Raw genomic sequence first — 9,873 nt, forward strand, 5'->3', positions numbered from 1 at the left:
CGCTGGCACTAATAATGGCAGAAGCGGAGGAGCCGCCGCTGCCGAGGTTGCGCATACATGCAGCGGCTGCGGCTGCGGCGCCGAACCCACCGATGATACCTTGTGAGCCCAACGCACTGGCAGCCGCTTCAGTAGCTCACTGCGTGCCGCCTCCAGCTTCTGCAGCTGCACCGCATCCGTGACAGCAAGGAAGCCGAGCAGAGGTGAATGCAGTCAAGTTTTGCTCAGGAAGGAGCTGCACACGGGGCAAGGGCCAGCAAGCAGGTAGCATGCGTAGTTACGCCCGGTTGCCATGCGCACATAGCTGGCCCGGCGACAAACTGCAAACCATACCCATCATGCATGCATTGAGCAACCCGATACCTACGCCCATTGGCACATTGCTGCAGGGCAGCAGGCAGGCAGACCTAACCTGCTGTACGCACCTGAGCCAGCCCGCCCTCCACCTGCTCTGGCCCGGCCCGCTGGAGCAGGGCAATCTGCTGCTGTATCTCCGCGACCACTACCGCCAGGAAGCCGCGGTCCTGTGAGCAAGCATGGTTGAGTTGCGCATGTCCATTCAAACAAGGGTTCCAGGACGGCAGTCAGCATATAATCAAACTGCACCCAAATGCTGTGGTCGCGCGTGTGGTCGTGGAAGAGGGAGGGAACAACCCGAGCGCACGCACGCGTACGGACCCCGGCGTGCCGCCGCCAGCTACGCACCTCCTCTGCAAGCCAATCCAGCAGCGCCGCCACCGCAGCGTCCAGGTCAGCCTCGCTGCGCTGGGGGCCTGACAGCAGCACCGCCGTGAGGCTCCGTGCGCTGTTCAGCACTGTCCGCCGCCCAGACCTCTCGCCCAGCTTGCGCTCCAGGGACTGTTTACCAACGTGCAGGGGGACTTAGTGGAGATCCTCCTGTCCGGCTAAAACCTCTCGCCCAGCTTGCGCTCCAGGTAGCCGGACAGGAGGATCTCCACTAAGTCCCCCTGCACGTTGGTAAACAGCTAATTATGGCAGAAGCGGAGGAGCCGCCGCTGCCGAGGTTGCGCATACATGCAGCGGCTGCGGCTGCGGCGCCGAACCCACCGATGATGCGGTGTGAGCCCAACGCACTGGCAGCCGCTTCAGTAGCTCACTGCGTGCCGCCTCCAGCTTCTGCAGCTGCACCGCATCCGTGACAGCAAGGAAGCCGAGCAGAGGTGAATGCAGTCAAGTTTTGCTCAGGAAGGAGCTGCACACGGGGCAAGGGCCAGCAAGCAGGTAGCATGCGTAGTTACGCCCGGTTGCCATGCGCACATAGCTGGCCCGGCGACAAACTGCAAACCATACCCATCATGCATGCATTGAGCAACCTGATACCTACGCCCATTGGCACATTGGTGCAGGGCAGCAGGCAGGCAGACCTAACCTGCTGTATGCACCTGAGCCAGCCCGCCCTCCACCTGCTCCCGCCCGGCCCGCTTGAGCAGGGCGATCTGCTGCTGTATCTCCGCGACCAGTACCGCCAGGAAGCCGCGATCCTGCGAGCAAGCATCATGGTTAAGTCGCGCATGTCCATTCAAACAAGGGTTCAAGGAAGGCAGTCAGCATATAATCAAACTGCACCCAAATGCTGTGGTCGCGCATGTGGTTGTGGAGGCGGGAGGGAACAACTCGAGCGCACGCACGCGTACGTACGGACCCTGGCGTGCCGCCGCCAGCTACGCACCTCCTCTGCAAACCAATCCAGCAGCGTCCAGGTCAGCCTCGCTGCGCTGGGGGCCTGGCAGCAGCGCCGCCGCGAGGCTCCGTGCGCTGTCCAGCACTGCCCGCCGCCCTCTCGCCCAGCTTGCGGCCTAGGTAGCCGGACAGGAGGATCTTCAGGTCTCCCTGCACTTTAGTGAACCGTCCCTGCGCCTGCAGCACGCTTTTGAACTTTGCGTCCAGCTTGGCGTTCTGCTCGCTGAACATGGCGTCCAACATAGTGCTGAACATGGCGTCCAACATAGTGTTCTGCTCGCTGAACTTGGCGTCCAGCTCGGTTTTCTGCTCGCTGAACTTGGCATCCAGCTTTGTGTTCTGCTCGCTGAACTTGGCGTCCAGCTTGGCATTCTGCTCGCTGAACTTGGCGTCCAGCTTTGTGTTCTGCTCGCTGAACTTGGCGTCCAGCTTGGCGTTCTGCTCGCTGAACTTGGCGTCCAGCTTTGTGTTCTGCTCGCTGAACTTGGCGTCCAGCTTTGTGTTCTGCTCGCTGAACTTGGCGTCCAGCTTTGTGTTCTGCTCGCTGAACTTGGCGTCCAACATAGTGTTCTGCTCGCTGAACTTGGCGTCCAGCTTGGTTATCAGCACCGCCTTCAGGAACTCTGCCAGCGCCGCCCTCCCCTGCAATGGAAATATGAGTGATGTGAGGCGCATGAAAACTGGTGCAACGTCTTTGCAGGCTTTACTAGGGCTTCCACTCACGTCATCAGGAGCCCCGGGCTCGCCCGCCACAGCGGAAGCTGCCACTTTGAGCGTTCCGCGCAATGGTTGAGCTCTCGAGCGTTGCGGCTGGATGCGCAGAGCTGTGAAGCGGCCCGCACAGCAAGATTTGCGTCAGTCCGTTTCAGCCCACGTTTGGGCGCCAGTCTTGCAAAGCGCACCTGTACAGCATCCACTGGATGGCGCGCGGTGGACGCACGAGGAGACAGCAGACGCAGGAGGGTTGACTGATAGGCGCGAGCGCGTCGTTCGCATCGGAGAGTTTACGTTCACGGCCTGTAAGAGCATGGCTACTGGGGTACTGCAGCAATGGAAGATACCGGGGGACTGCAGAGTACAGGAACGCTTGGAAGTGCTACGTGGATTCACGGAACTCGCTGTCGCGGTCCGCATCTGCAAGCTGTCACCGCACAAACAACGAGACTGGAAACGCAAAGTACACGCGCGGCGCACGCCTAGCTACCTACCTATTCCACCGTTTCCTGCCGTGCTGCCTGCAGGCCGCCTGTGAAGTCCCCGCAAGGGCCGCGCACCTTCTCGGCCGCCGTGCGGCGTGAGCTGTTCAAGCGGCAGCCCGCCCCCACCTGCGGCTGGTGCGGCGAGCCCATAGTCGACGTCACGGACGCCGAGGTGGACCACGTCGTGCCGTACGCCCAAGGCGGTGCAACAACGCTCGACAACGCGCAGCTGCTGCACGCCCTGTGCAACCGGCAGCGCGGTCAGAAGCCCATGAGCGCAGCACCGGCTGCGGCGGCACAGGCTGCCGGAGGCAGGGCGGCCGGCGAGGGGCGTGAGGAGGCTGCGGCTGCACAGGCTGCGGCTGCAGCAGAGGCTGCGGCGGCAGAGGCTGCGGCGGCAGAGGCTGCGGCGGCACAGGCTGTGGCGGCGGAAAGGACGGCGGCGGCACCGGCCAAGCTGGTAAAGGCTGCGGCGGCACAGGCTGCGGCGGAAAGGGCAGCGGCAGCACAGGCGGCGTCACAGGCTGCGGCGGAAAGGGCTGCGGCGTCACATGCTGCGGTGGCAAGGGCTGCGGCGGCACAGGCTGCAGAGCACGAGGCGTCAGAGTTGAGAAAGGATGAGATAGTCAAGGGGATGGTGCTGCGGCAGGAGCTAAAGGGTACGACATGGGTGCAGTGGGGGCTGCTGGCGGCGGCGGCGGCGGGCGTGGTGCTGGTACTCGTGGCGCGGTAATGCAGCTTGGGCCTTGCCGGCGGGACGTAGGTGGTGTGCTGTGCCACATGAGGTGTTACGCGAGTAGACGAAGGATGCGCGGTGAACGAGGGTTGAGTGCGTGCGAGCATGAGTGTGGGCATTTCGCGAAAATCAGCCCCCCAAACCCCAAACCCCCGTCCCGTGAGCCATCCCCCTCTAATATGTGCGACCGAATGCAAGCCATGCTCGCGCCTATGCCGCGCCTTCTATCCACAAACTACCGCCACCTTCAACTGCCACCACCGCCGTCCATGTACCCTGCAGGTGCGCGCCATCGCGAACCACCTAGCTCTCCCGCACGGCATTGTGTGCTGTCTGTGACGTGTGGCCTGGCCGGGCGACCCGGAGTGCGAGGAGTGCGTTTCAACGATTTCAGCCCAGCTCAGCGGCACTACTCAGTTCGTGGACCATCCAGCCGCAGCACCAGCGCATCAAACTTCGGCGGTGGTAACGTGGTATTGGTAAGGCCGTAAGGGGGGGCTGGGCACTACACGGCACGGGGCGCTGTCTTCCAACGATCATCGGTGCCTGGGCTGGGCTGGGCGCACGTCGGTCCTGGGACTGTTTTGGGACTATTTGGGACGGTTATTTCATCCCTTGCCATGTTACGTCGAGTGCTGCCACCGCGCACCCGCACGCACCCTGCCAACGCGCCGCCAACGCTGGCGGCCAACCGCTGCGCGCCTTCGAGCTATTCTTCCAATCTTCCTGCATGGTGGCTGGGAGGCGGCGCTGGCGGCGACAGGCGGGCCGCTGCTCTGGACCACCATGGCACAGAACGTGCAGAGCCTGCGGTGAGCTGAGGGAGGAGGCCTTGGGGGGCGGGGACATCTCATCTGACATAAGACCGCGGGGTTGGGGCAGCACATGGCAAGCTGCTCCCTGAAAGGAAGCGAAGACATCTGAGGTTGCAGGGTGCATGTCTCCCAGCCACCCCTTGTTCAGACGGGGCAGTTCCCCGGGGGCTCAACAGTGCGATTGAGGCCATCGACAAGCCGCGCTGCAGCTGTGGCTGAGCTACATGCAGAATGTGTTGCGCCAGGCTGCTGAAAAGAGCACTGGTGCCGGCACGCGTGGACAAGTCTAAGCCCTTGAGCCGTCAAGCCCAGTAGCGAGTACATAGTCGAGCACATCTTATCACTGGTTGACATCTTATCACTGGTTGACATCTTATCACTGGTGGTCAGGCTGTTCTTTGTTCTTCATCACGCACGCAGCCCTGCAAAACCCGAGCGTCATCACTGTAACGCTCTTCAATGTGTGTTACATGTGCCCGTCACTACAACATGCACCCTCACGTGCCCGCCACACTGCTTTGCGCCACATTCTCCGCTGCATCACGCGGGAATTTCATTCCGACAAGTGTTTCCGACAAGTGTTTCCCGGTCACGGGAAAAGGGGCTTAGCCCCTCCACAGTCTGAGGCCGAACAACCTCATCGCCCCAACATAGCCGGGATCGGTTTCCACAGGCACATATCCAAACCCGGTGCCTAGCAATCGCGATGCCACAGCAGAGCCAACCGCAGCCAGACGCAGCACAGTTGTCGACAGCCGCACTACTTGTCATGCCGCTACGCATGCCCTGGCCAGCCCCACCGCGGACCGCTACCTAGACACCAGCCGGCTCCTCAGCCTGCGCGCTTGCGCCGCTTTTGGCACTTTTTGTCGACGCAGGCATCAGGCAGGCACAGGCAGGCAGGCGACCTGTCCGTCACGGTCTCCTGGTCGCCTGGTCTCCCTGCGCCTCAGGGGCAAAGTTAACGCGAAGTGCTGTCCTCTGCAGACCCGTCGGCCACATCCGCATAATTCCCGCCCAAATGAATGTGAATGAAACCTCATACAACCTGCACAACGTACACCTACGACTGGCTACATTCAGCACTCCTCACTGGCTACACGCAGCACTCCTCACTGCCAAACGAAGTCATCCTGTGCGATGGCAACTACTACTGTTGAATGTGCTTAGCATCATGGAAGGCGGTTTCCCCGCAACAAAAGCAAACAAAACTCATAAGATTACCCAGACACGATGCACACATACGTGCAGATGTTTATGATACAGCAACGCAGCACACACATGTACTCGCGTTCCGCACCCCCACCCTCCACACACAAACACACACACGCACACAAAACACGGTATTGTCTATCAGAAGCGGCATCGGGACACAGCAGCAAGAAGCAAGGCCCGGCGCACCTGTCGCCATGCCAGCGGTGGAGCACCCTGCGACGGCTGGTCTGCAGCACGTCCTGGGCTGAGAACACGTCCACGTCCAGCACCTGGGCAGGGCCACACGCCGGGCGCAGCTTCACAGGCTCTTGCGGTGGGTTGCCTTCCACCCTGGCCCACGCCACCACGCCGCGCGCCTTGACGTCCACGGGAAGCTGGTGCCAGAGCGTGGCCGACCGCTGGCGTATGACGTGGTAGCCGCACAGCAGGACCATCGCCGAGCGTTTGAGCTGCGGAATGGCGGCGGACGTGCCTGTGCCACACCAGCAATGCAGTGATGGAGCTGTATGTGATGAACAGCATGCTCCCAGGGTGGCATCCGGGTGGCCAACTACCTCCGCATTACACTAGGCTGTCGCACGATCACATGATCACACACTGCTACGCCAGGGGTAACTGTCTGCTTGCGGCGAGCAAGCCTGCACCCACCCTTGCTGCTGGTCTTGGTCTCCACCAAGGTCAAGTCCGCCCAGCTGCCGGAGGCACGCAGCGATAGTCTATCCACCTCCAACTCAGAGACGGCCGGCGACAGGCAGAAGCCGCCACTGCCACCGCCCGCGCTCGCCCCGCCACCGCTGGCCTTGCCGGCGCTCGACCCGCCGCTGTGGCTGCCACACACTGCGACCGCAGGCTGCAGGCTGCTCAGCGCCGGCATGAACAGCTCGCGTGCCAGCAACTGCCAGCGCTGGTCCGCCGTTCCGCGCATGTACCTCTTCAGGGCACAGTAAATGGCGAGCGAGGTTTTCGCGCCGTCCGCCGGTGACGACTTGACGCTGCTAGCTGGGCCTGAGCCCTGCTGCTGCTGCTCCTTGTGTGATTTCCTTGTCGCCGTCGCTGCTGCTGCTGCTGCCACGGCGGCGGCGGCGGTCCACCCCCAGCAGCTTCCGTGCAGCCCCAATTAGTGCCAGCGCGTTCTCGGCCAAGTCTGGCAGCGGCGGCTCCTCCGCTTCTGCCAGACTTGGCCGAGAGCGCGCTGGCACTAATTATGGCAGAAGCGGAGGAGCCGCCGCTGCCCGCCGCGCCATGCGCAAGAACGTGCCTGGCATGCTGGTGGTCGTGCGCGAAGCCAAACCCGACGTGCTGTCACGGCTCGATACCGAATCATCTGCACCGCCAGCGTGCGCCGCACAGCTCCGCACCAACCCACCCATCTTTCCCGAGACGCCACACCTGTGCGCCACGCATACCACCCCCACCAACCCAACTTCCCCTTCACCCACACCCACCATTCCCGAAACACAACTCAATGCACTTCTTGACGAATTCAAAGACGTGTTCGAACCTATTCAAGGGCCGCCTAAGGACCGCGGCATCGAACACACAATCGACCTGGAACCTGGCGCAAAACCAGTGTTCTCCCGCATGTACCGCTTGGCCCCCAATGAGCGCGAAGAAGTCAGCAAGCAAGTACAAGAGCTGCTGCGGCTAGGCCTTATCCAGCCATCATCGTCGCCTTGGGGCGCGCCCATTCTGTTTGCCGCCAAGAAGGACGGTGGCCTGCGAATGTGCATCGATTACCGTGCACTGAACAAGGTTACGGTGAAGAACCGCTACCCCATCCCCAACCCGGAGGACCTTTTTGACGCCCTGCACGGCGCTACTATCTTCTCATCCATCGACCTGCAGTCCGGCTATCATCAAATACGCATCAACGACAAGGACAGGCAGAAAACTGCCTTCCGCACGCCCGACGTTCAACCTGCGCGCATACTACCGCTCCACTGGCAAGGCTCTAGACGCCACCGCACTGCAGGCTGAGTTTAAGCGCGCGTACGGCGACCTAGAGAACCAGTCGGAACCCCAGCGCGTGCGCGAGCGCATCAGTGCCGGTGAGGCGCGCCAGACCCCCGGCATGCCTGTCTCGCAGTACGTGCAGAAGTTCACTACCCTGCTGCTCGAAGCCCCTGACATGGCCGAGGCAGACCGGATTCAGTACTTCTTTGATAACATGCTACCCAGCCTTGCGCGCGATGCCATAGTCGACGGGGACAACAAGCGCCACAAGACCCTTGCCTCCGTGATAGACGCCGCGTACGCTGCCGAGCTAGGGTACCGCATGCGCAAACGTGCCAGCGCCAGCGCCGCCGTAGCCAGCATTCCCAAAGGCACGGACAGCGACGACTGCAACAACGCTTCCAGCAGTGACGATGAGGGTTCTGACGGGGACGGGGATGCAACCGTCGCGTACGTTAAGCGCTTGCCCAACCGCGGCAAGCCGCACACGCACAGCAAGCACGCTCCCCGCACTCACGCATTCAAGCACACTAAGCGCCCTGACCGCTATGTGCCCCTCCGCAATGCTCGCAAAACACAGGCGCTCGGACGCCTGGAGAACAAGTTCGACGCCCTGCGCGACCGCATGGGCGACGGCGCCGGCGGCTCCGCAAAGCGCCAACGCTCGGAGGAGGACAAGAGCATTGCCGGCCTGAAGACTCTCGGGTTCTGCACCAAGTGCGCCCGTGAGGACGTCAGCCGCAAGTGGAACACCTGCCGCGACCACAACCCCAAGTTTGCCGCGTAGGGTGTTGCGCAGCGTGAAGGTTTAGGTGGCAGCCCCGCTGCGCAGCCATCATTTAATGAGCATGAGTCGCTAGGTAGTGGGCAGTGTACGCACCCCGCACCGCATCAGGGTTGTCAGCACCCATCGCACAAGCATACGCACGCCACGGCTGCTACGGCACCGGGCACCACGCACACGCATAAGGCAGATAGGATGTTCAGTCGAGCTGAGTTCTTGAGTTTGCAAACTGCCTCAGGACGAGACTTCTCCTTTGACGCTGCGTGTAATGATGAAGGCTCCAATGCTCATTGCGCCACCTTTGCTTGTCCCAAGCGCTCGTTCTTTAAGTCAGACGTCGGCGGTCACCACGTTTGGCTCAACCCACCGCATGGTCAGCTGCAGTACTGGGTTAAGCACTACCAGCGTTGCAAGGCAGCTAGGCCATTCGACACCAGCGCAGTGATCATCGCTCCTAAGGGCTCGCTCAGCGGCAAGCTTACCACGGGCATGACACTCCTGCAAGAATACGCCACGGGTACACCTCTCTTTGCAACGTCAGCGGACAGCAATCAGCTTGACCCTGCACCGCAGGACTTGCAAGCATGGTACGACCCCCCGCAACAGCCCAAGCTCCGCGTGGCTAGCCCAGACAACGCCCTCATTTTCAAGTGCCGCATTGGCCACACACAGCACAAAGTCCTGATCGATACAGGCGCATCCCACTCCATCGTTAGCAAGAACGCACTTCCCCCTGGCCTGACCGTCGCACCGCACGGCGCCAAGGAGGTAGAAGTCGCAGACGGCAAGCGCGTGACCCTTGAAGGCACCGCACAACTACCATTGCACATCCAGAAATACACCGCAGCCGTCCCAGCACTCGTCATGCCATCCCTCCTGCCCGGCGTTGACTTGATTCTGGGTATGGACTGGATGCGCGCCAACGGCGTGAAGCTAGACATCCCTAACCTTACCTGCCTGCTCACCAAGCCCGCCAACGGCAGCACCAAGCACATACTGCTGGTTGCTGACTCGTGCAATAAGGGTTCGACAGCAGGTGGGGAGGACACGAATGCCGGCGTTGCACACATGAAGGCCATCTGCGCCATGCTCGCCGCAACCACTCCCGACCTCATGTCCGCTAGCGCCGCCCGCCGCGCCATGCGCAAGAACGTGCCTGGCATGCTGGTGGTCGTGCGCGAAGCCAAACCCGACGTGCTGTCACGGCTCGATACCGAATCATCTGCACCGCCAGCGTGCGCCGCACAGCTCCGCACCAACCCACCCATCTTTCCCGAGACGCCACACCTGTGCGCCACGCATACCACCCCCACCAACCCAACTTCCCCTTCACCCACACCCACCATTCCCGAAACACAACTCAATGCACTTCTTGACGAATTCAAAGACGTGTTCGAACCTATTCAAGGGCCGCCTAAGGACCGCGGCATCGAACACACAATCGACCTGGAACCTGGCGCAAAACCAGTG

At 61.8% G+C, this 9,873-nt stretch overlaps 5 protein-coding genes across 6 annotated transcripts in view; 3 read left to right on the top strand and 2 right to left on the bottom strand.

Moving 5' to 3' along the window:
- CHLRE_11g467730v5 (uncharacterized protein) overlaps positions 1-2,833 on the bottom strand; it is a 5,596-nt gene extending 2,763 nt beyond the window's left edge. Inside the window, exons 1-9 of one of the 2 annotated variants that reach the window (XM_043067492.1) lie at positions 2,604-2,833; positions 2,425-2,525; positions 1,798-2,343; positions 1,691-1,744; positions 1,404-1,502; positions 1,069-1,143; positions 706-858; positions 426-524; positions 20-165 (exon numbers count right to left, since the gene is read on the bottom strand). In XM_043067492.1, the coding sequence (XP_042919490.1) occupies positions 20-165; positions 426-524; positions 706-858; positions 1,069-1,143; positions 1,404-1,502; positions 1,691-1,744; positions 1,798-2,343; positions 2,425-2,525; positions 2,604-2,730 (1,400 nt within the window). In that variant the 5' untranslated portion in view covers positions 2,731-2,833. Of the gene's footprint in view, positions 1-7; positions 525-705; positions 1,503-1,690; positions 2,344-2,424; positions 2,526-2,603 lie in introns of those variants that run through there. The other variant, XM_043067494.1, reaches the window with a different exon arrangement.
- A 260-nt stretch (positions 2,834-3,093) lies between these two features.
- On the top strand, positions 3,094-3,775 carry CHLRE_11g467731v5 (uncharacterized protein). The gene has a single exon (XM_043067495.1). The coding sequence runs from the start codon at positions 3,172-3,174 to the stop codon at positions 3,631-3,633; it is 462 nt and encodes a 153-aa protein (XP_042919492.1). The 5' UTR covers positions 3,094-3,171; the 3' UTR covers positions 3,634-3,775.
- Positions 3,776-4,905: 1,130 nt separating this feature from the next.
- Positions 4,906-6,843, bottom strand: CHLRE_11g467732v5 (uncharacterized protein). Its single transcript, XM_043067496.1, has 3 exons — positions 6,315-6,843; positions 5,853-6,138; positions 4,906-5,584 (listed from the first exon to the last, which is right to left on the bottom strand). The coding sequence occupies exons 1-3, from the start codon at positions 6,589-6,591 to the stop codon at positions 5,548-5,550; spliced, it is 600 nt and encodes a 199-aa protein (XP_042919493.1). The 5' UTR covers positions 6,592-6,843; the 3' UTR covers positions 4,906-5,547.
- Positions 6,844-7,133: 290 nt separating this feature from the next.
- CHLRE_11g467733v5 (uncharacterized protein) lies at positions 7,134-8,684 on the top strand. Its single transcript, XM_043067497.1, has 2 exons — positions 7,134-7,577; positions 7,639-8,684. Exons 1-2 carry the CDS (start codon positions 7,248-7,250, stop codon positions 8,404-8,406), a joined length of 1,098 nt encoding a protein of 365 aa, XP_042919494.1. The 5' UTR covers positions 7,134-7,247; the 3' UTR covers positions 8,407-8,684.
- A 49-nt stretch (positions 8,685-8,733) lies between these two features.
- The window catches only part of CHLRE_11g467734v5 (uncharacterized protein), a 1,954-nt gene continuing 814 nt past the window's right edge, over positions 8,734-9,873 (top strand). Inside the window, exon 1 of the mRNA XM_043067498.1 lies at positions 8,734-9,585. Coding sequence (XP_042919495.1) covers positions 8,893-9,585 — 693 coding nt within the window. The 5' untranslated portion in view covers positions 8,734-8,892. The remainder of the gene's footprint in view (positions 9,586-9,873) is intronic.

The sequence above is a fragment of the Chlamydomonas reinhardtii genome, chromosome 11, assembly GCF_000002595.2.
Source record: "Chlamydomonas reinhardtii strain CC-503 cw92 mt+ chromosome 11, whole genome shotgun sequence".
In the NCBI taxonomy this organism is placed as follows: domain Eukaryota; kingdom Viridiplantae; phylum Chlorophyta; class Chlorophyceae; order Chlamydomonadales; family Chlamydomonadaceae; genus Chlamydomonas; species Chlamydomonas reinhardtii.

Coding starts and splice junctions, on each gene's coding strand:
- CHLRE_11g467733v5 (XM_043067497.1), top strand. CDS start 7,248: ATGTACCGCTTGGCCCCCAATGAGCGCGAAGAAGTCAGCAAGCAAGTA. Junction 7,578..7,638: donor CTGCCTTCCGCACGCCCGAC/GTTCAACCTGCG, acceptor ACCGCACTGCAG/GCTGAGTTTAAGCGCGCGTA.
- CHLRE_11g467732v5 (XM_043067496.1), bottom strand. CDS start 6,591: ATGCGCGGAACGGCGGACCAGCGCTGGCAGTTGCTGGCACGCGAGCTG. Junction 6,139..6,314: donor GACCAAGACCAGCAGCAAGG/GTGGGTGCAGGC, acceptor GGTGTGGCACAG/GCACGTCCGCCGCCATTCCG. Junction 5,585..5,852: donor CACCGCTGGCATGGCGACAG/GTGCGCCGGGCC, acceptor GCCATCGCACAG/GATGACTTCGTTTGGCAGTG.
- CHLRE_11g467731v5 (XM_043067495.1), top strand. CDS start 3,172: ATGAGCGCAGCACCGGCTGCGGCGGCACAGGCTGCCGGAGGCAGGGCG.